Source organism: Myxine glutinosa, chromosome 3 (assembly GCF_964187855.1).
Source record: "Myxine glutinosa chromosome 3, kmMyxGlut1.1, whole genome shotgun sequence".
Taxonomy (NCBI): domain Eukaryota; kingdom Metazoa; phylum Chordata; class Myxini; order Myxiniformes; family Myxinidae; genus Myxine; species Myxine glutinosa.
This window is the reverse complement of record NC_136263.1, coordinates 178,904,431-178,928,138: the sequence shown is the minus strand read 5'-3', so window position 1 is coordinate 178,928,138 and position 23,708 is coordinate 178,904,431. Positions and strand designations below refer to the sequence as shown.

Genomic DNA, 23,708 nt, shown 5'->3' with positions numbered 1-23,708 from the left:
GTGCATCCAGGGTGTAGGTGGTGGTTGTGTGAATATGGGCGAGGGTTAGGGTGCATCCAGGGTGTAGGTGGTGGTTGTGTGAATATGGGTGAGGGTTGGGGTGCATCCAGGGAGTAGGTGGTGGTTGTGTGAATATGGGCGAGGGTTAGGGTGCATCCAGGGTGTAGGTGGTGGTTGTGTGAATATGGGCGAGGGTTAGGGTGCATCCAGGGTGTAGGTGGTGGTTGTGTGAATATGGGCGAGGGTTAGGGTGCATCCAGGGTGTAGGTGGTGGTTGTGTGAATATGGGCGAGGGTTAGGGTGCATCCAGGGTGTAGGTGGTAGTTGTGTGAATATGGGCGAGGGTTAGGGTGCATCCAGGGTGTAGGTGGTGGTTGTGTGAATATGGGTGAGGTGCATCCAGGGAGTAGGTGGTGGTTGTGTGAATATGGGCGAGGGTTAGGGTGCATCCAGGGTGTAGGTGGTGGTTGTGTGAATATGGGCGAGGGTTAGGGTGCATCCAGGGAGTAGGTGGTGGTTGTGTGAATATGGGCGAGGGTTAGGGTGCATCCAGGGTGTAGGTGGTGGTTGTGTGAATATGGGTGAGGGTTGGGGTGCATCCAGGGTGTAGGTGGTGGTTGTGTGAATATGGGTGAGGGTTGGGGTGCATCCAGGGTGTAGGTGGTGGTTGTGTGAATATGGGCGAGGGTTAGGGTGCATCCAGGGTGTAGGTGGTGGTTGTGTGAATATGGGTGAGGGTTAGGGTGCATCCAGGGTGTAGGTGGTGGTTGTGTGAATATGGGCGAGGGTTAGGGTGCATCCAGGGTGTAGGTGGTGGTTGTGTGAATATGGGTGAGGGTTAGGGTGCATCCAGGGTGTATGTGGTGGTTGTGTGAATATGGGCGAGGGTTGGGGTGCATCCAGGGAGTAGGTGGTGGTTGTGTGAATATGGGTGAGGGTTAGGGTGCATCCAGGGTGTAGGTGGTGGTTGTGTGAATATGGGCGAGGGTTGGGGTGCATCCAGGGAGTAGGTGGTGGTTGTGTGAATATGGGCGAGGGTTGGGGTGCATCCAGGGTGTAGGTGGTGGTTGTGTGAATATGGGCGAGGGTTGGGGTGCATCCAGGGAGTAGGTGGTGGTTGTGTAAATATGGGCGAGGGTTGGGGTGCATCCAGGGAGTAGGTGGTGGTTGTGTGAATATGGGCGAGGGTTGGGGTGCATCCAGGGTGTAGGTGGTGGTTGTGTGAATATGGGCGAGGGTTGGGGTGCATCCAGGGTGTAGGTGGTGGTTGTGTAAATATGGGCGAGGGTTGGGGTGCATCCAGGGTGTAGGTGGTGGTTGTGTGAATATGGGCGAGGGTTGGGGTGCATCCAGGGAGTAGGTGGTGGTTGTGTGAATATGGGCGAGGGTTGGGGTGCATCCAGGGTGTAGGTGGTGGTTGTGTGAATATGGGCGAGGGTTGGGGTGCATCCAGGGAGTAGGTGGTGGTTGTGTAAATATGGGCGAGGGTTGGGGTGCATCCAGGGAGTAGGTGGTGGTTGTGTGAATATGGGCGAGGGTTGGGGTGCATCCAGGGTGTAGGTGGTGGTTGTGTGAATATGGGCGAGGGTTGGGGTGCATCCAGGGTGTAGGTGGTGGTTGTGTAAATATGGGCGAGGGTTGGGGTGCATCCAGGGTGTAGGTGGTGGTTGTGTGAATATGGGCGAGGGTTGGGGTGCATCCAGGGAGTAGGTGGTGGTTGTGCGAATATGGGTGCGGGTTGGGGTGGATCCAGGATGTAGATTGGGGTTGTGTGGATGAAGGTGAGGGTTGGGGTGGATCCAGGATGTAGATTGGGGTTGTGTAGATGTAGGTGAGGGTTGGGGTGGATCCAGGATGTGGATGGGGGTTGTGTGGATGTGAATGGGGGTTGTGGTGGATCCAGGATGTAGATTGGGGTTGTGTGGATGTAGGTGGGGGTTGGGGTGGATCCAGGATGTGGATGGGGGTTGTGTGGATGTGAATGGGGGTTGGGGTGGATCCAGGATGAAGATTGGGGTTGTGTGGATGTAGGTGAGGGTTGGGGTGGATCCAGGATGTAGATTGGGGTTGTGTAGATGTAGGTGAGTGTTGGGGTGGATCCAGAATGTAGATTAAGGTTGTGTGGATGTAGGTGAGTGTTGGGGTGGATCCAGGATGTAGATTGGGGTTGTGTAGATGTAGGTGAGGGTTGGGGTGGATCCAAGATGTAGATTGGGGTTGTGTGGATGTAAGTGAGGGTTGGGGTGGATCCAGGATGTGGATGGGGGGTTGGGTGGATGTGGGTAGGGGTTAGGGTGCATCCAGGGTGTAGGTGGTGGTTCGGGTGAATGTAGTGTGTAATGTGCGACATCGCCCCTGCCGGCAAGCAAACGGAGAGACGCACTCCTTCCGTGTCGTGCAAGGCGAGGAGGGAAAACGCAGCCTCCCGACAGCAAATCTGCCTGGTAACAACCCACGCCTGCGATTGGGCATGTAAATGTAGCGCGGACCTTCCCCCGGCATGGGAACGCCAAAGCGGGCGAGCAGCGCCCCCTCCGCCTGAACGCAACGGTCATCGCGACCGGATCCACGGCGTCGGACACGCGTCGCGAGCCTCACGGACCGAGTTCGCAGAAACAACATTATTATTGTTCGTGAGCGAGAGATAGCGGTGGGAACGACGGGAATGAAACGCGGGCGCATCGCCGCCATGCGCCCGGGACGAGCACGCGCGCCGCACCGAGGTCCGCCCGCTGCCCACGCGGTGCAACCAGGGGGCGGCGCGCGAGCCCAGGCTCCGCCAAGGGGGCGGCCAGATTAGCCGCGAGGCTTTGGGATTATGCATCCAAACGGCCGCCTCCCCTTCCTTCCCCTCCCCACCGCTATCCATCAAAGGCCATCAGCTGGGCTGCGAGATCGCGCTCACAGCGACTCCTCCGCTCCGCGATTCCCGGCTCCCAGATCCCGGCGGACTCGCTGCCAGGCCGGAGAGCGCTCGCTCGGCCCTCCCATCAGGGCCCCCCCACCTCCCAACAAGCCCCCCCTCCCCCCTCCCCCGCGCGCCTCTCTTTCCGTCTCGCGCACTTTCTCCCCCTGTAACCTCTCGGACGCGTCACAGCGGCCGATATCGGGCCCGGCACATATCGGACTGGAGGCGGGGGGGAAGTGTCCCCGCGGCTCCGGACAGAGACCGCGACGCGTCCCGGGAACGTACGAGGCCGGAGCCAGGGCGGGGAGGGTCTGCCGGGCGGGCCGGACGGATCGACTCTCCGATGGCGCTCGAGTTGATTTGCCGGGAGAGCGACGTCGACGCGCCTCGTCGCGCCTACTTCGACCATAACTTGCTGAGCGAGCGTGTTCTGAACAACCTGCTGGCGATCGAGGATCGTTACGTGCCGCACTGCGCCTACTTTAAGTGCGTGCAGCGGGAGGTCAAACCCGCCATGCGCCGCATCGTGTCCACCTGGATGCTCGAGGTGAGTGCGAGACCCGGCTCGCGCGCGGGACTTTCTTGATTACCGTATCCCTCCGCGATTGTCTCGCTCCGCGCGTGCGCGTTTCACCCTCTGTCTGGCGACCTGCGCTCCGAATTCACTTCGAAACACTTTCACTCGACGGCTCGAATACCCCTCCGTTTAATAGAGTCCAAGGTTTCGCTGGTTTGCGCGTCGTCGTATTTTTTCCGAATTTTTTCCTGTATTTTCGGGGCGGATCACGCGCCCTGGCGCCTTGCGAGTTCCACGTCGGACGAGCTCGACAAACGCCGCGCAGTTTGCGATCCGCGGCAAATTCTCACTCGATTTGTCGATCTGTCGATGCCGAATCACTTTAAACGTCAACATTGAATCCCGTGCACCTCTATATGGTCCTGCGATGAATATTATGGGATGTATCCAAGTCGAGGCGCTCGTGGCGCCCTTAGGGCACCTCGCCTGGAAAACTTTTTCCCTCCAAACATTTAGATTTATATCATTAAAGAAAACGATCAATTTTCCATTTTATTCTTTATATCATCAAATTTAAGTATGCCCACCCCCCCCCCCCCCCCCGAGCCCACCCTCTCCGAGGTGTAAAGGAAATATAAATATGGAGAGCGTTTACGCGTTTCCAATCGAAAGTTTATGCAATGCGCAGGCTATAGGGCAGCATTCCAAAAACTGTGAAATAACCAAACGGATTTTGCCCATAAAGCGTCGTTTTCATGACGTTTTGCATTTTTAAAACGTCCTTTTGCTCCGATGCGGTAAATGCAATAACAAGCGCCAAATCCGCCCAATCTGCGATGTTTAAGGCCTTTTGTATAAATATATATATATATATATATTTATATATACTTAACTCAAACTCGATTGTTCCTGTTAACCTGATCTTTACACTTCTTATCTAAATCATCCGAAGCCAACTTTTCTGAATCGAGTTCAATATCGGTCGATTTCCATGTTTTCCTTGATTTTCATATCATGTGGACAAAACTCCCTTGTCCTATATTTTCTGCTCATAAAAAAAAAAAAATTTAATTCAAAACTTTTTTCCGTTCTTAACTGCAGGTTTTATAATCACATTTCGAAAATGTTCTTATAGTCTCGAGCTGCGATTATTTTTCAAACTTTCCAACAAATGCCATTGAACTATAAAAGGTATTTTTCTGCAAACTCCGTCATTTTTCTTGATGCGGTTTCTAGCTCGAGGTTTAAACTCCTTAAATAAGTGCATAACTCAACTTGTATGTAGCGTTATAAATCAAGTTATGTATTACTAACAAACTTTATGAGTAACTCAATGTCTGACTTGAGCCCCATCAGATATCCAAAGTCGTTGTATTAATAAGTGTATCAATTGCACCTCTTACATTCGGCCGTGTTAGTGAGGCCTAACAGCTTTAAGGACGTGCTTCGGCCCAGTGGGGTAGATTGGGAAATGGTGGAGAAACACTATAATGGTGCTGATGCTACATGGGAGACGTGTGGGGGAGAGGGGGAAATGGCTCGTGCATTGTTGCTGTCTCAGTGCACGCAACTTGGTGCCCCTGCAGGTGTGCGAGGAGCAACGCTGTGAGGAAGAGGTCTTCCCCCTGGCAATGAACTACCTGGATCGCTTCCTGTGCATCGTAGCCACAAGCAAAAGCCGCCTACAGCTCCTCGCTGCCGCGTGCATGTTGCTTGCATCAAAGCTGCGCGAGACCGTGCCGCTCACCGCCGACAAGCTGTGCGTTTACACGGACCATTCCGTGTATCTGCAAGAGTTGCTGGTGAGCGCCACCTCCCATACTCGCCTCTCTGCATGAAATGCACCCTTCTACATTTTCATCGTGACCAACAGCTTGCACCCATTGACTTAGTCCATTTAATTTTTATTATTTCATAATTTTGTTTGTTTTTCATCGCTCTCATGGCCACGTACTTCTCGTGCGGTGATAAGGGGAAAAGCAACGCACTGGAGCCCCTAGCGGCTTTCCGCCCACTACTGCAACATGCAAGCTGCCGCAACACACGTTTCTAGTCGTGCGGATGTTGGTGCAACAGTTTCACATCCGGCCAGTGATAAAAAAAAATTACAAAAAAGCCACCACCAGCGCTGAACTAACGACATTGGAAAGTCTCGACCATGGCAGGGCTGGCAGGGCAGCTGGCTGCTTGCTTTTAATTAATTATTCATGACTTATGTCAGTTTTTACAAAAAATTGTGGCTTATTGTTATTTAATCAATCACTTAACATGCACTCATCCCTCTTGCATTGCCAAGAATCACCATGTTTGACAAAATATCAACAATTCCCTGCATTTCTGCCATAACTGGTGTTGTGAAAAAGGAAGTAACCTACCGCTTTATAGGCCGACGTGGCATTCACGTTGACTCTTGATATAGAACACCAGTGAGACATTTGAAGGAAATGCTTGTTGCATTGAAAATACTCAATGGGTATTGCCAAATAATCCTGTTGGGCCATAGTCGACTTGAAAATCAGGAAATAAAAAATCCGGGGGATTATGGGCCAAATAAATATCAGGATGCGGAGCAGCCAAGCTAATGGGAGTGCAGTTACTTTATTTAATTAACATTACAGATCAAAACAATGAAGTTGATTAATGTGAAACCTAAACATGCATCAATGTCGGTATTTATGTAGCTCTCTGCTGCCCCTTCAATTGAAGCTAAAAGCGAGGATTCACAGCTGACCTAACAGTATTGTGAATATACATCCCCAATGGTGGCATGACATTAACCGCCATGTTTTTCTACACTAATCCTGAATGACTGTTCATCTTATGAATGCACAAAAGCCACAAACCTTTGGACGTCGTTGTCAAGAATAATTCCATCTTCAAATTTATTTCGCTCAAAATCAAAAGATTTCTGTTCTTTAAATGGAAAAGCTGAATGTAAATCTTGTTGAACAGTGTGTAATTTAGAAAGCTTAAATATTTTTGAGATTTTAGCTCTTGTGGGTTAAATGTCCAGTTCGTTGTTTCTATGCAGAACACGTGAGGATTTGCTGCTATGAGGAAATGTTTGTGGTTTTGCTGTCATAGCATTGAAAAATATTCTCTGCTGTGTTTGTCTCATAAGCCGATGATTATTTAACAGCAAAGAAGACAGCTTTAAATCCATATAATATATAATATATATATAGTGTACATACATACATACATACATACATACATACATACATACATATGTATATACACTCGGGATTGCACAGGAAATCATTCATATCCGTGGTCTTAAGTCGCTTTTAATTAACTTGTCACTTTTGCAGAATTTGTAATGTTACTATCCTTAGCCTACCTGTTACACTTCCCATGCCCGTTTGACATGGATCTCAGCTCCAGACTGCACTTAGTGTCCCTTCGTCCAACCATGCCCTCCCTCTTCCTTATTTTCGCCTTCTTTAACTCCTTGCTGCAGGACATGGAGCTGCTGGTTTTAGATCGGCTGCGGTGGGATCTGGCAGCGATTACTGCTCATGACTTCCTGGAACATCTGTTGCTGCAGCTGCCTTTACCTCCTGGCAAGCTGGACACCGTGCGGAAGCACTGCCGCACCTTCATCGCCCTCTGCGCCACTGGTTAGTGTGACAAAATGTGCCCTGGATGTTCTTGCCAGTTAAATATCCGAGTAAGACCCTGCAGGTGTGTTTCAAAATGCACTCTTTTGCCCGAGTCCTCCAGCTTTAGATGCTTGACGCCTTCTATCCTTTCCAGAGTTACAATATGTTGGTTTTTATTTTCTTTGTGAAATATATGGATGGGAAGAACAAGATAAGGAATGGCCATGCAAGAATAGAGAAGTATCAAATTGTATCAAATTAAAGTTGATGTATCAAATTAAAAGTAAGATGCCGAAGACTTCTTCGAATTCACCAGAGTGAACGGCCGGCTGTTTCTGGGTAATATTTCCTACTTTAAAATCACGCTGATTGATTTTGGTGTTTTGGATTGATCAGAATTACCTATCAATTCTTGTTTTATTACTCCTCCTCACATCTTCTGCTCATAAACATGTTGTGGCTGAAACCACAAAGGAGATTTATTGAAGGAGCAACCTTGTTCGATGACCTGAATTGTAGCGGATCAAAGGTGCATGGACTGCTCCTCCACGTTAAGCACCATTATCCCAAGTGAATATGTAAAGCACTCGATTTGATAAAAACAGAAATGCGAGATGTGTGCTGGAAACACCAATTCTCAACTAGACTAATGACCTGTTGCTCAACAAGTGTGGGCACAGAAGATGGGTGCGAATGTGTAGATTCGGGTTTGATGTATTGACCCGACTTGGCCGTCAGGCGGCGCCTTATTCCGTCTTCCGCGTCTGACGCTGTGGCCAGGCCACAGGTATGCCATAATGGCCGGTTTTATCAATCGGAGGTGGTATCCGATGAATAGATGATGCCCGAAACAGTCAGCTTTACTCTGCTACATTTGTATCTTTCATTGGTCATGTATGGACTTTTAGTGGTAGTTACCGGGCATTGGGTAAATATTTTAACCTGCAAGTTTTCAAACTACTACTACCGGTGGTGTCGTTACTCTCAAAGTAATGAGAGTATTCTTATGGACCACTTCGGGGGATCTTTTCCTCGGGAGGTCCTTATTCCCATCTTGACGACATGTTACGCTTGAGTGGAACCGGACACTGGCTGACTAGCGCTCCCCTCTGTGCAGATAACAAATTCATCTCGTGTCCTCCATCCATGGTGGCCTGTGGCAGCGTCACCGCAGCCGTGCACGGGTTGCAGCTCGAGGTTGGCATCCCCTTGCTTGCTCGGCAGCCGCTCACCAATCAGCTCGCCAACCTCACACACACAGATGCGGTGAGCAAGTGCTGTACTACGTCGTCACTCAACCCTGTACCACATCATCATTCAAACCTCACCTCTGGTTATATCCACGTGCCTTGCTAATTTACTGTCCTTACCTTTCCTTTTTGTTTTTGTCTGCCTCATGCATTGTCTATATCTTCTAACCCCTCTGCTTCTCTAGTCACCCCCCCTCCACTAGCTTCCTTTCTTTGACATTCCTCTTTCTCCAACCTCCACCTCTCACCTTCCATCTCCACTCTGGCCTCATTTGTGACGGTTCTGTCCATGACCCCAAACACCGAAACGCCTGAGTGTCCATCCTGGCATGCTGGTACCTCCCAGTTCCAGGCAACTGCGTTATCTTAACGGCTCACAAGTATGTAACTAGCCTGGGCTCATAGACATTCCAGGCATTGTTTATTAAATTCTTTTTCTTTCAATCCGCATTGCACCGAGTGCCTTTGCTCATTGGAGCATCAACCCTCTTGCTTTGTTGTTTGAGAATCTGAATGCAGAAATGTCTCTTTTATCGCCCAGAGCATGTGCAGAGCGGCTGCAGTTTGCAAGGGCCTGCCCGAGTCCGCCAGTCTAAACACTGAGGCCTTGGCTGAGGCTTCAAGGCTTAGCCCATTGTCTTGTTGATCTTGTGCAACAATCCTGTGCCAGTTGCTTTATCGAATAACTCACCTTGTACCACAGTAAACTCTTCACTCGGTTCACGCAGTGACTAATTGCTCCCATTAACGTAAGACGACCCATGAGACCCGAGTCACAAAAACTGCATCCCAAACCGATAGCTATTGACATATTTTATACACATCCTATCAGAAAGCACATGTGAAACAGGACTATACTTTCCTTTCATATGCAGCATGTGGCTTCTGGTTGCATCATTTGCTGGAGGCATGGCTGTGCCACGGATGCAGCGCCCCCTATAGCTTGCAGCAGGAATTTCCAATATGTCCGGGATGTCGGCGATAGCTTTAGTACGGATAGGTGAAATACTTGGGAGAATTGTGCCTTTGATGTTACAAGCACGAGAGTTGGCACACAGTTAGAGTATGCCCTAAGGAAGATATTTGGCTGTAGGGCCATCGCAGATTTGTCCTGTGACAACAATGGCGGCCATTTTTCAAAAAAGGACAAATCTGCTATAGCCAAATATCTTTCTTAGGGCATACTCTGACTGTGTGCCAAATGCCATGCTTGTATCATCAAAGGCACAATTCCTGCACCTATCTGCCATACTACTTGCCTCCTCTTCACGAAGGACAACGTGGGATCCTTAAAGTCCACCAACTAATGCTGGTAGATGTGACACCCAGTTTAGCGTCCATCCGAGGGACGGCACACCTATTGATGAATCACTCTGCCTGTAAAACACCGGGATGACAGTTTATCCCTGGGTCGGGATTCAAACCCAGGCTAGACAGCTTTGCAAAAGCAGCAGAGCCATGAACAATGTCCTTTTTTCGATATAAAATCTCAAAATGTACCAAAGTGAAACAAAACTGCTCGCACGCTGTCGAAGAATTTAACATTTTCACATGCACTTCCTCTTAGCGCATTGACAACGGCGGAAATGTTAGCCGGATAAATAATTTTCAATCTTTCATGCGAAATGCACAAAAGCTAATTGTTCTATGGATTTGTGGTATGTAATGCATCCAAAGTCGTGACCCATTACGAAATAATTAAATTGCTGAATGGAAGTGATTCAGCGTCACGACGACCCATTCGTTTCCATCTGGAAATGGTCGCCCATTTTATTTCGCTTTTTTGTTTCGGATCCTATGAACGCATTGTGCCGAGTAGCATATGACTCCACAGCAAATTATAATCGGTCACCAGCACAAGTGTGGAAAATTCCACCATTGTCGGGAGATCGTGAGAATAAAGCTGCAAGTGCTGAGAAAGAACCCTCGGTTGCTTATAAAGGCGCATTCATGAGGCCGAGAGATGAACCTGATAGCCATGATTAAAATAAAATAAAGAAAAATAATGACAAGTACAGATACACATCAAAATACACCTCCCCCATGCTAAATAATTAAATATCCTAGAGACTGTATTTGCAGCTCATGGAGACTGTATTTGGAGGGAGAGGTGCACAATATTTGATTGATTAATTGCATAATTAAAATAAATAGAAGATTGTCATAAAATATTTTCTTAATCAATTGGCTAATAGCATAACTAAACCACTCGTGCTTCATCCGTAGATGTAACTTTTAGAAATTTAATTAAATAAGTCATTAATAAAAAAAAGTAATTAATTAATATATTAATCAATAAATAATTAATCGATTAATTGATTAATCAATAAATCAAAAATATCCTTTATGGCCACATCACCTGGTCACTGTCATGTCCAAATATTAGCTTCCTAGCTCAAAAGGTGTCTGAGATATTGCCCAGATGAGAAAGAAAATAAATTAATGATTAATAATGAAAATAAATAAATAATAATCATAAAAAATTAAATAGTTAATCAATTGGTTGATAGAATACATAAACCACCACCATTTCATCCGAATCTCTAACTTTAAAAAAATTAATTAATTAGGTCATTCATCGAATAATTAAATAACTAATCAATTAATTGATTAATCAATAAATCAAAAATATATTTTACAGCCAAATCACTTGGTCATTGGCATGTCCAAATATCACCTTCCTAACTCAAAAGGTGCCTGATATAATGGCCAGAAGAGAAAGGAAATAAATAAGTACTTAATTAATTAGTCAGGTTCACTGTTTTTTCATTCAAAATTTTTGGAGATTAGCAAAACTATACATTTTTGGAATATTCAGAGCATGAGGAATCCAAAAATTAATGTTGGCATTTGCGTAGACACCTTTGTGAAAATGACACTCAGGACAGTGATGAAGATCTGTAAAAGCATATTACTGAACGGTATAGACCTAATAGATCCTGTGTATAGGACTTATAGTTCAATCTGATACTAACAAGGCTGCTTTCTTGCATTATAAACCCATACCTATAACTTCAAAGGACTTGTAATATCATGTATTATGTAATACAGTTATATCAAACATATAGACAATGGTTTTCAATTACCTTTGTTTGTTGCTTTTCTATAATCCTGAGCACTATTTTGAGGCCTTTATTGGATTCCTTGACCCAGAAAACATAGGATTAGCATATTTATTAAGGTTCTAAGTTGACTAGAAGCCGAGATAGTGCAAAATATGTATTTTATGGCGGCCATTTTGAAAATCCAAAATGGCGGCCATGCAGGTGTCTGTGCAAATGCCATCATTGATTTTCTGATTCTCAATGCTCTGACGATTCCAAAAATGTACAGGTTTGCTAATCTCCCAAAATTTTGAACGAAATTATATTTGTTAACGTAGTGAACCTGACTAAATCGCAAATAATTAAATAACTCATCAATTAATTGATTAATCAAAAAACAAACTAGAACGCCACTCAGTAGAGCGCATACTCCCGCCGTGGGTCAAGTTGGAATCATACGTTTTGTTTAACATCCCCGCTCCCCAAAACAATAAATGAAAAAGAAAGTAGGCCCTAACTGTCAGAGAATTAATTTTGATATATCTCGGAATTAGAGGAGAAAAACATCATTTAAGAATAAGAATAAAAGCTTTAATGCAGTAAAACAGAAAAAAAATTCCCCAAAAATATTCCTGGATCCGGAATAATATATTGAGCTTCACCAAAAACTAATCTATTCTTCCTTATCCCAAGAGCAATCATCCCACCAACTTTCATCCAAATCCGTTCAGAACTTTTCCAGATATCTTGTTCACAAACACACCAACATACGAACACACACACACACACACACACACACACACACGGACGGACGGACACGATCGAATGCATTACTCCCTGGCGGGAGTAATAAACCTGAAAATCGCAGGGCCAGAATTATTTATTTGGTCTGGGAAGCCCATGTGAGGTTTCTTCTTCAGCCTCTCACCACCCTGGGTGAATATGCAATCTTTCAAAAAAAAGTCGGAATTTTGCCAAATCTGTTTCATTCGTTTGTTAATATACCTCAGCCATTGACAAATCTGGAATTATAATTTTATTTGAGGTTCAAATTAACCCGGGAGATTGTGTCAAACGATACCTGCAAGTCTGTACATGTGATAAAAAATAATTAATCATCCACAGTCGAAGACTTCTTCTTCACGCAATAACAACTTCGAGCTTCCAGACCGTACATCCAATCATCTTCAAATTTTGCACACTTGTTACTCTTCATTACTTCGACTACAGTATGAAGTTTCACGTCGATCAATGAAGTGATTCAAGAGATATAAATGTTTTTATTATTTGCGTTTAATTAACGATATCTGCCAAACCACGTGACCTATCGCAAATTCCAAAAGGGCATTTTAGTAGACTGATATGCTGAACAGATCTGTGAATGTTCCCCTCGATTGGATCACAGATGAGGGAGGAGCTAGGTTTTAAAGGTTTGTGCTTAAAAACGTCATAACTCTGAAACCATGTGATGCATGACGTCATGCTCGCTGACTTTTTTGTTCGTCATGGGTATGCGATTCTGCCTGCAAAGGTTGGCCTCGATCTGTTCAGGCGTTTTGGAGAAAATTGGATTTTAGTTGTTTTTCATTCAAAACAATATGGCGGCCAAACCACGTGACCTGTGACGTCATAATTACCATTAAAATATTCTACAGACTGAGTCCCTCCTATGGTGAAAATTTGCTCTCAATCGGTCCTATTATTGCAGAGAAAATGGTTTTTAAAGGAAAACAGAAAAAAGATTTCCCATAAAATTCCTGGGTCCGGAATAATTTCCTGAGCTTCACCAAAAACGAATCAATTCTTCCTTATCCCAAGGGCAATCATCCCACCAACTTTCATCCAAATCCGTTCAGAACTTTTCCAGATATCTTGTTCACAAACACACAAACACACATACGCACACGCACACACACGAGCGAATGCATACTCCCTGGCGGGGGTAAAAATACCGTTTTTGACAAAGCACTTGCTCACTATTGTGCCGAAATTTCAGCTTCCTAGCTCAAAGGATGGCTGAGATATCGCCCAGACAAACGAACAAAACAAGATAGCAAGAAAACAAACAAACAAGTACAGATACATTCAAAGTACACCGCCCCCATGCCAAATAATTAAATATCCTACAGCGCAGCATTGCCAGGGCGCCTCCGGCGCCCGGCAATACCGCAGAGATTATCACAAAATATTTTCTTAATCAATTGGCTAAAAGCATAACTAAACCACTAGTGCTTCATCCAAAGATGTATCTTTTAGAAATTTCATTAAATAAGTCATTAATAAAAAATGAAATAATTAATTGATTAATCAATAAGTAATTAATCGATTAATCAATAAATAATTAATCGATTAAATGATTAATCAATAAATCAAAAATATCCTTGATAGCCACATCACTTGGTCACTGTCATGTCCAAATATTAGCTTCCCAGCTCAAAAGGTGCCTGAGATATTGGCCAAATGAGAGAAAATAAATAAATGATTAATAATGAAAATAAATAAATAATAATCATTAAAAAATTAAATTATTAATCAATTCGGTCACAGAACATGTAAACCACCACCATTTCAACAGAATCTGTAACTTAAAAAAAAAAAAATTGTCATTAATCGAATAATTAAATAATTAATCGATTAATTGATTAATTGATTAATTAATAAATCAAAAATAGCCTTTGCAGCCAAATCACCTGGTCATTGGCATGTCCAAATATCAGCTTCCTAACTCAAAAGGTGCCTGAGTTAATGGTCAGAAGAGAAAGAAAATTTGATTAATTAAATAAGGACTTAATTGAATGAATGAATGAATGAATGATCGTTTTATGGCCATTTTCCCCACTAGAGCAGGGGTTAGCCCAAAGTGTAGCTAGCTAGTGATGACTTAATTAATCGCTAATAATTAAATAACTCCTCAATTAATTGATTAATCAAAAAACAAAAATACCGTTTTTGACAAAGGACTTGCTCACTACTGTGCCGAAATTTCAGCTTCCTAGCTCAAAGGATGGCCGAGATATCGCCCGGACAAACAAACAAGAAAACAAACAAACAAACAAACAAACAAACAACCAGAGTGAAAACTGAGTACTCCCTTTCAGCGTGCGTCACTGCCGAGCCCCATTCGGTGCCCGCCCGGCAATGACGATTTGCAATGCCTGGAGATGGCATAGGAAAGGTGCGGTGTACAACAAACAAACAAGTACACATACATTCAAAGTACACCGCCCCATGCCAAATAATTAAATATCCTACAGCGCGGCATTGCCGGGGCGCCTCCGGCGCCCGGCAATACCGCAGTGCAGCTCATTGAGGCTGCATTGGGAGGGAGAGGTGTACACTAATTGATTGATTAATTGTATAATTAAAATCAATAAAAGATTATCACAAAATATTTTCATAATCAATTGGCTAATCGCATAACTAAACCACTAGTGCTTCATCCAAAGATGTATCTTTTAGAAATTTAGTTAAATAAGTGATTTATAAAAAATTAAATAATTAATTGATTACTCAATAAATAATTATTCGATTAATCAATAAATAATTAATAGATGAAATGATTAATCAATAAATCAAAAATATCCTTGATAGCCACATCACTTGGTCACTCATGTCCAAATATTAGCTTCCCAGCTCAAAAGGTGCCTGAGATATTGGCCAAATGAGAAAGAAAATAAATAAATGATTAATAATGAAAATAAATAAATAATAATCATAAAAAAATTAAATTATTAATCAATTTGGTCAGAGAACACATAAACTACCACTATTTCATCAGAATCTGTAACTTTAAAAAAAAAAAAAAATTTTTGTCATTAATCGAATAATTAAATAATTAATCGATTAATTGATTAATTAATAAATCAAAAATAGCCTTTGCAGCCAAATCACCTGGTCATTGGCATGTCCAAATAACAGCTTCCTAACTCAAAAGGTGCCTGAGTTAATGGTCAGAAGAGAAAGGAAATTTGATTAATTAAATAATTACTTAATTAATCGCTAATAATTAAATAACTCCTCAATTTATTGATTAATCAAAAAAAAAAATACCGTTTTTGATAAAGGACTTGCTCACTCTTGTGCCGAAATTTCAGCTTCCTAGCTCAAAGGATGGCTGAGATATCGTCCGGACAACCAAGAAAGAAAACAAACGAACAAGAAAGCAAGAAACCAGAGTGAAAACTGAGTACTCTCTTTCAGCGTGCGTCACTGCCGAGCCCCTTTGGTGCCCGGCAATGACGATTTGCAATGCCTGGAGATGGCATAGGAAAGGAGCGGTGTACAACAAACAAGAAACCAAGAAACCAGAGTGAAAACTGAGTACTCTCTTTCAGCGTGCGTCACTGCCGAGCCCCCTTTGGTGCCCGGCAATGACGATTTGCAATGCCTGGAGATGGCATAGGAAAGGAGCGGTGTACAATATCCTACAGCGCGGCATTGCCGGGGCGCCTCCGGCGCCTGGCAATACCGCAGTGCAGCTCATAGAGGCTGCATTGGGAGGGAGAGGTGTACACCAATTGATTGATTAATTGTATAATTAAAATCAATAAAAGATTATCACAAAATATTTTCATAATCAATTGGCTAATAGCATAACTAAACCACTAGTGCTTCATCCAAAGATGTATCTTTTAGAAATTTAATGAAATAAGTCATTTATAAAAAACTAAATAATTAATTGATTACTAAATAAATAATTCATCGATTAATCAATAAATAATTAATAGATGAAATGATTAATCAATAAATCAAAAATATCCTTGATAGCCACATCACTTGGTCACTGTCATGTCCAAATATTAGCTTCCCAGCTCAAAAGGTGCCTGAGATATTGGCCAAATGAGAAAGAAAATAAATAAATGATTAATAATGAAAATAAATAAATAATAATCATTAAAAAATTAAATTATTAATCAATTTGGTCAGAGAACACATAAACTACCACTATTTCATCAGAATCTGTAACTTTAAAAAAAAAAAAATTGTCATTAATCGAATAATTAAATAATTAATCGATTAATTAATAAATCAAAAATAGCCTTTGCAGCCAAATTACCTGGTCATTGGCATGTCCAAATATCAGCTTCCTAACTCAAAAGGTGCCTGGGTTAATGGTCAGAAGAGAAAGGAAATTTAATTAATTAAATAAGTACTTAATTAATCGCTAATAATTAAATAACTCCTCAATTTATTGATTAATCAAAAAACAAAAAATACCGTTTTTGACAAAGGACTTGCTCACTATTGTGCCGAAATTTCAGCTTCCTAGCTCAAAGGATGGCTGAGATATCGTCCGGACAAACAAACAAACAAGAAAGCAAGAAAACAAACAACGAGAGTGAAAACTGAGTACTCTCTTTCAGCGTGCGTCACTGCCGAGCCCCCTTTGGTGCCCGGCAATGACGATTTGCAATGCCTGGAGATGGCATAGGAAAGGTGCGGTGTACAACAAACAACCAAGAAAACAAACAACCAGAGTGAAAACTGAGTACTCTCTTTCAGCGTGCGTCACTGCCGAGCCCCCTTCGGTGCCCGGCAATGACGATTTGCAATGCCTGGAGACGGCATAGGAAAGGTGCGGTGTACAACAAACAACCAAGAAAACAAACAACCAGAGTGAAAACTGAGTACTCTCTTTCAGCGTGCGTCACTGCCGAGCCCCCTTCGGTGCCCGGCAATGACGTTATGCAGCGCCTGGAGATGGCATAGGAAAGGAGCGGTGTACAATAATATTTCACGACGTGCTATTTTTGACATATTTTCATACATATTTTGACAGCTCGGATATTTTTTCTCACAGTTCGTTCATGACCTGCTCGGGTCTGGGTTGGATCCTCGGCCTGGCTATGAACTAACGGATTGGTGTTTTGGAGGCAGGGCACCGATTCTTTGTTGAGATGGCTAGTGAGCTTTGGGATACAACATTGACATCGGAGAATAGACCTGGCAGGATGGCCTAGGTAGAGGTACGCACACTCATCTCCAAGCTGTCCGGACTGGATTAGAATTCTGACACGGCTATAAACTGCCATCCTGGTGTTTCACAGGTCGAGCGATTCATCGACGTGTCGGATTCAGGCCTCCCTCGGATACACGTTAAACCGGGCATCCTGTCCGCCTGCATTGGTCGGTGGACGTTAAAGATCCCAGCTGTCCCTCATGAAGAGTAGGCGAGTTATCACCGCCACATTGGCCAAATTACAAGTTCCTGCTCGAACCGGCAGGGGCACAGCCATACCCAATATTAAATGATGCAAACCAGCAGCCACATGCTTCATACGAAATGAATGGATGAGATGTCTCCTGGAGGACCTTAAAAAAAACATTGCATCACGTAGAGGACAAAGATATTAGTACACATCTGAGTGTTTTTTTTTTTTACATCATTACAAGGACATCAGTGGACAATGGACAAGTGATCAGTGTAATGGATTTGATCCTGGAATCTCAGAATCATTTTTTCTGCTTTGGCCTGCTTGGCATTCCCATCCGAGCCTCACGATGCTATGATCTCAAGTTCCAATCTCTTACACTGTTCATTCGTTATATCCTAAGTCTGTTATCAATGGAAAAGTTACATCAATATCTGACAATGTCCTTGTCATGAACGCAACGAACGTACAAGCTCTTCCAGGAGGTCATTGTAAGAAAAATAAATAATGGTTTCTGAAGGCATGTACTACCCTGTACATGTACCCTCCCGTTAAAATTAATAATTTCCAAAATTCCAAAATCATTTGACATGCCTCATGCTCAGATATTAGCGCATACATGTGCCGAATATGAAAAAGATGTCACCATTTTCAAGTGCAGGATGCAGACAGACCGACAGGACCCAAAATATAAGGCCTCAAACTGGCTGACACCCGATTGGCTTAGCCTGCATTAACTCATATCTTTCATTCGTTATGTTTCCCCAAATTTGGCCACTGGCAAATCGAATTTATTGGTCCAGCGGATTCAAACGTAGAAATATAATCCGCATCGGGAGTGCGTATCATCTTGACCCTGCCAATGGTTATTCGAATGGCTGCTCTTAAATACTCAACTTCACTTCATGTAGTCTCCTCGGTTCATGGACGCGGCTTTCGTTAACATACATCATGCTGTTGAACCTTTCAGCTGGAATGTGGCGTTTTCTTGGCATGTGGTAAAAAAGATGTGCCCACTCTGTTCAAAGTATCGGAGAGAAGGCTCGACATCAGATCCAAAGAGGCACAAATTGATCGGACGCCTAATCTCCGTTACAAGTCGTGTGCTAATTGTGATATGGTCGAAATCAGAACGTTCGTGCTTGCACGAGTGCACACTCGCTATCGATGTATTTTGTTTGTTCGAGTTTGCGGCCACAAGTTTACCACAACTTCCTCGCTCAGCATTTGCTCTGTGGTTCCAAGTCAAGGAATGAACTTTATGAATCACTAGCAGAAGTACCCGGCGTTGTCGGGCGGGGGAGGGGAGGGGGAAGGGGGGAAGAGCGAGGGAGGGGGGAAGGAGAGGGGAGGGGAAGGAGAGGGGAGGGGGAGTACAGCAGGAATAGGAGGGAGGGGGTGAAGGTGGAGGGAGGGTTGGAAGGGGAGGGGTGGGGGGGAGGCGGGAGAGGAGGGGGGAAGGGGAGGCAAGGGGGAAGGGGAGGGGAGGGGGGGCAGGAGAGGAAGGGGGTTCATATATGTGCTGGTGGGTGAATATGGCGTTCATCACGTTTCTGAGTTAAGTGTGATGCCAATCAGGAAGAGGAAGAAGCCGTACTACTAACTTCGTACACTTCCGGAATTGTTTGATTTATTTGTATTCAAATGTCTGGTAATTGTTTTGTATTTATTTATGCGAATGTGTACTTGTATATAACTGTCATTCATTTTAAAAGGCTTAGGCACTATCGAGCGATTTATTTTATTTATTTAACTCCAAAAAACGATCTTTTTTTTTCCAATATTTTTTTTTTTTTTTGCCTAAAACACTCCCAGGCACTCACTGATGAACCTCTGAAAATTTGACGAAGATCCGTTCAGCCATTTCTGAGAAAAATGGCGACACAGACAGACAGACAGACAGACACACAGACAGACATCTCTCTTATATAGTAGAAGATGTCTGTTGGCCCAGTTGGGATGGGGTTTGGAGTGGGAGGGAGAGGGGTTTGAACATTTTATGAAAAGGATGGTAAATTATCATGTTCCATGTATTCTGTGCATACGGGGCTTTGAATGCGGTAACTTTTTCAGTGAAATTCCATGAAATTTCAGGTTGCTCCCCCTTCTCCCCCGCCCCCCCCCCCCCCCGAGCTCCAGGTGTCCGTTCATACGTATTCATTAATTTTCAATCGAATCGCCGATCTCGCTCACCATTGTGAAAAAAAAAGTATTGTCAGAGCCGTTTTTGAGCACGTCCGATGTGCACACAAATTTTCCATAAGGCTGGCTCATGAAATTTCCCCCTTTGGCTCCGATTCCCACACAAATCGAGGCGTATCCATTGTGCCACGGCTTGTCAGGTGACCTGCAGATTACAGGCTGCCGATTCCTGAGGGAGTACCCAACAGCTCCCTTTATCCCCGCCTTTATCGGTCCCTGTTGACGGCACAATGGATGCAGGAAGGGCAGTTTTGCACTGGGAGTGTTTGCTGTCTACGAAAGTGCCCGTGGCACCCGCTCTGCCGTTTGTCTTGAGTTGTTTGCTTGGCCAGGTGCTTTGTATGCGCAGGAAATCTCCTCACTTCAAACCCGGGCGGCGTATGCAGGGAGGGGGTTTGACAGTGAGGCAAGGGGGGTGGATGGGGTGGAAGTGTTTTATGCCCATTGTTTTTGTTTTGTTTTTGTGAATGGAAAATGCACAGTGACACCATGAATGAATGCGGCGCAGTCGGCACTGGCCAGATCGGTGGTGTGCGGCTGTGCGGCTTTGGCTCATCCTGTACCGAGGGTCAACGGAGCGGTACAGGAAAGGGGGCGGTTACCAGTGGTGGGTTGGAAGTGGTGGCAGACGAATGTCCACAGAACCATCACAGGCACATATTTCACCTGTGCAGCCTTTGAGAAAGCCGATTTCAGCAGATCGCAACCTGGGAAACGCTTGCAGTCCGATGTGAGAGCAGGGGTGGCCTGTGCAGGCATGCGTATGGGGCGGCCCATGCAGGCCCGCCGCAGAATTCGGAACAAGCCACCCTATTCATGCGGCCCCCGACCACCAAATCCCTTGAATTGCTCCGAGCCGCTTTGGAAAGAGAGACGGACAATGGGCCCGGGTGCATTCCTGAGCTCGCCTCGTCATGGGAAATGGGAAAGCCGTTTGGGCCCCTCTGGAAGGACACGGGACAGCTGGTAAAAAGAGCCCGTCCTTTTGAAGTGCGGCCCGTGTTTTGATTTGCTGCGGACGGAATGCGAGATACAAAGGAAATGTGTTCCAGGCTTGGACCAGAGCACACAGAGGAGGCTAGCCGTCCTAAATCATGGCGGGGCCGAGCAGCTTCTCAGCTTCCAGTCACCACAAAAGGGTCTCGGAAAGCTTCGGATCGTTGCTGCTTACATTTGCTCTGCCATGATGGAAGGTCGATCGCCCGGTTATTTTGTAAAATGTCCATAGTTGTGAAAGATTGCATACACCTGGTCCTACCAAAGGCAGGGTCGTATTATAACTTAAAATGACTCTGCAAAACTCATCCTGTTGCAATCGTTCCGTTGCAATCGTTCCATATTGCATCCACAAAATGCTCAGTGAGTTGTCCGGAGAGCAGAGGCATGTGTGTCGTAAGTCCTGGCTCAGGCTCACGCTCCTCCCACTAACTTCTTGCTTCTTCCTCCACCCACGATTTCCCCACCCTCTTCCAGGATTGCCTCCGTGGCTGCCAGGAGCAGATCGAGGAGTTGCTGGAGAACAGCCTGAGACACACGCAGAATCCTGCTCCGGCCACCGAACCCAAGGCCCTGGACGAGATCGACAGTGCTTGCACGCCCACCGACGTACGCGACGTGAACCTGTGAGCACCACCCACTGGCGCCCGATCTCTCCCCTCCACTGGGTGCGCCGCGGAGGCAAACACGGCAACATTGGAACGAGGAAAGGCTCCCCTCAGGTTTTCACTCGGTGATGCCAGCTGCTTTGATCACGACCGCCATGCCGCCAAATCGGCAACGGAGACATCTCCGCACCTCGGTGCCCCCGGCCGGAGAAGAAAGGAGGAGACGGTGCCGGTCAGATTCTGCTACCCATCACCTGTGCCTTCCTGTTCAAACCAACGTGTAATCAACACTGTCATTAGCCGACACGTCGTGCCTTTTTTCTTTTCTTTTTTAGCCCTAAAGCCAAACAGCCAACCACTGCCCAAGTTCTGCACACTCCAATTCAGGGTTTCGGGTCCATGGCGCCCGCCAGGCTTCAGCACACTCGGGGCGCCACGTAACGAAGCAAACAAAGCCTTTCGAACACTGCTCCTCAACCACAGTTCGTTAAACAAAACTTATATAAACAGGTTTGTCAGTTTCCTGTACAGACTTCACCATTTGGGGATGGGGGGCGGAAAGAAGCACTTTTATGACTTGCTATGGGGGGGGGGGGGGGGGAATGTTTGTAGCAATTAATTTGCAGTAATGAAAATTAGACAGGTGTTACAACCATTCTTTTTAACGACCAGATTTTCTCTTTCCTCTTCTTCGTTCTCTCTTTCCTCTCATCTGTCAGGATACTCGTCATTCTCCGCCAACGGCTCTCTTCTCGTGGAGAAAAAGTAACTCGCGCGACGACGCCACAATCTCTTTTTTTTTGGCAAAGAACATGCAAACTAATGTATTCCGCTGCTTTGCTGGACAGGGTAAAGCACCATTCCAGGCTGAGAGTGAGAAACGTTTAAGCAAGAAAAATGTCCTTTCCTAGATGCCACGCACATCAGTTGTAAAAGGCCCTAATTAAAGCCAGCTAATTCAAAAAAAAAAAAAAGGGACATACGAGGAAGGAAACGAGTATATATATATTTTTTGCCATGGTTGTTGGATCAAATACAGTGCCTGTGATTGCTGCCAAGGTTGGAGATGGTACAGGGGACAAGCCTGGGGTGGGTGAACGCAGAAAATGAACTGTCATGTATGCCAAGGCCATCCAAAAGCTGCTTGACTTATTTTTTGTTTGTTTGTTAAGGCGACTGCTGTTAAGTTGCCGGTAAACCTCGTGCTGCTATTATTGAGTAAACTATGTACGCGACGGCTTATTTTTTCTGATTGTTAGGTGAAACACCGTAGAATAAATGAGTCTGAAAGTCATCGGGGTAGTTTGGCTTTCATTTCGGCCTTTTCTCTTCTGCTCTTGCCTCCTGAGTTGGTGACGACACGCGGCGGTCGTCGGCGAGAATCGGAAACGGTTATTTTGATATCGCAACAACTTCCACCATCCTGATTTCTGGTTCTTGAGACCTCTGAGCTGCAGTTTATGAGAAGTGTTCGGGGATCATCTTGTTGTTTGCGGTGCACGCGTGAAAGGTTGTGCTCTGCGCTTGCAACTTGTGACCATCAAAGACCCCATGCTTCACAGGCAGGCCAAGGGGCATCGTTAATCTGGCTGTCCTGTCTGCCAGCATTAGTGGGTGGATGTTAAAGATCCTGCGGTGTCTTTTGCGAAGAGTAGGCGAGTTATCTCCGGCACACGTTACACATCACTGCCGCCTTCCGTTGAACGTCTGGCCAGCCAGTTCGTGAAATACTTGGGCCATAAAGTTACCCCAGCAAGGTAAGGCAGTAATCATTGTCGCTATAGTATTGGTAGTTAACAATGGCAAATATTGGTATTCATGACTAGTGACTACCACAAACATTGACATCATGAAAGGAAACCATATACCATTTAATTTGAAAAGACTCAAGGAATCTTGGTGCGGGACGAGGCCATTCGGCCCATCATGCCTGCATGACACCAACACCAGATCCCTGTGTCCCTCTACCTCCAGTGCTTCCAGGTATACCTATCTAGTTCCAATCTAAACCTATCTACTGTTTCTGCTACCCATACGTTTCCATGCATTAATTACTCAGAGTGAAAGACCCCTGCCATGACACTGCCATAACTCTCATCTTCTTTACTCTCAGGCTGTTGCCCCCTCCCCTGGTCCTACCATTGTCTGTTCTGTTGAACAACACCTCAGCACTTATATTGTCCACACCTTCATTATCTTAAACATCTACATCATATCCCCTTGTAATCGCCTCCTTTCTTATGTATAAGGCCCTGTCTCCTTCAGCCACTCCTCATAGCTTAGTCAAGGTAGGCCCGGAATCAATCGAGTAGGCCTGCATTGCACCCTCCCCTATGGTAGTTATGTTATTCCTGAGATGAGGTAACCAGAACTGAACACAATATTCCAGATGAGGCCCTCGCTAAATTCCTCTCCAGAGTTAACATTTT

The 23,708-nt window shown here is 45.0% G+C and overlaps 2 protein-coding genes across 3 annotated transcripts in view; both read left to right on the top strand.

Moving 5' to 3' along the window:
• Positions 1-23,708, top strand: part of LOC144891238 (uncharacterized) — a 121,664-nt gene that overhangs the window by 48,205 nt on the left and 49,751 nt on the right. The window lies entirely within an intron of this gene.
• On the top strand, positions 2,550-22,573 carry LOC137423013 (G1/S-specific cyclin-D2). 2 transcript variants are annotated; one of them, XM_068109776.2, is made up of 5 exons: positions 2,550-3,455; positions 5,012-5,227; positions 6,886-7,045; positions 8,145-8,293; positions 21,149-22,573. In XM_068109776.2, exons 1-5 carry the CDS (start codon positions 3,252-3,254, stop codon positions 21,299-21,301), a joined length of 882 nt encoding a protein of 293 aa, XP_067965877.1. In that variant the 5' UTR covers positions 2,550-3,251; the 3' UTR covers positions 21,302-22,573. The 2 variants fall into 2 exon arrangements, with proteins under 2 accessions (XP_067965877.1, XP_067965878.2); XM_068109777.2 differs by lacking the exon at positions 8,145-8,293 and having other exon boundaries at positions 2,884-3,455.

Bases quoted from the DNA above. Each gene is read 5' to 3' on its own strand.
- LOC137423013 (XM_068109776.2), top strand. From the start codon at position 3,252: ATGGCGCTCGAGTTGATTTGCCGGGAGAGCGACGTCGACGCGCCTCGT. The intron at 3,456-5,011 runs GTGAGTGCGAGA...GTGCCCCTGCAG, and splicing joins TGTCCACCTGGATGCTCGAG to GTGTGCGAGGAGCAACGCTG. The intron at 7,046-8,144 runs GTTAGTGTGACA...CCCTCTGTGCAG, and splicing joins CATCGCCCTCTGCGCCACTG to ATAACAAATTCATCTCGTGT.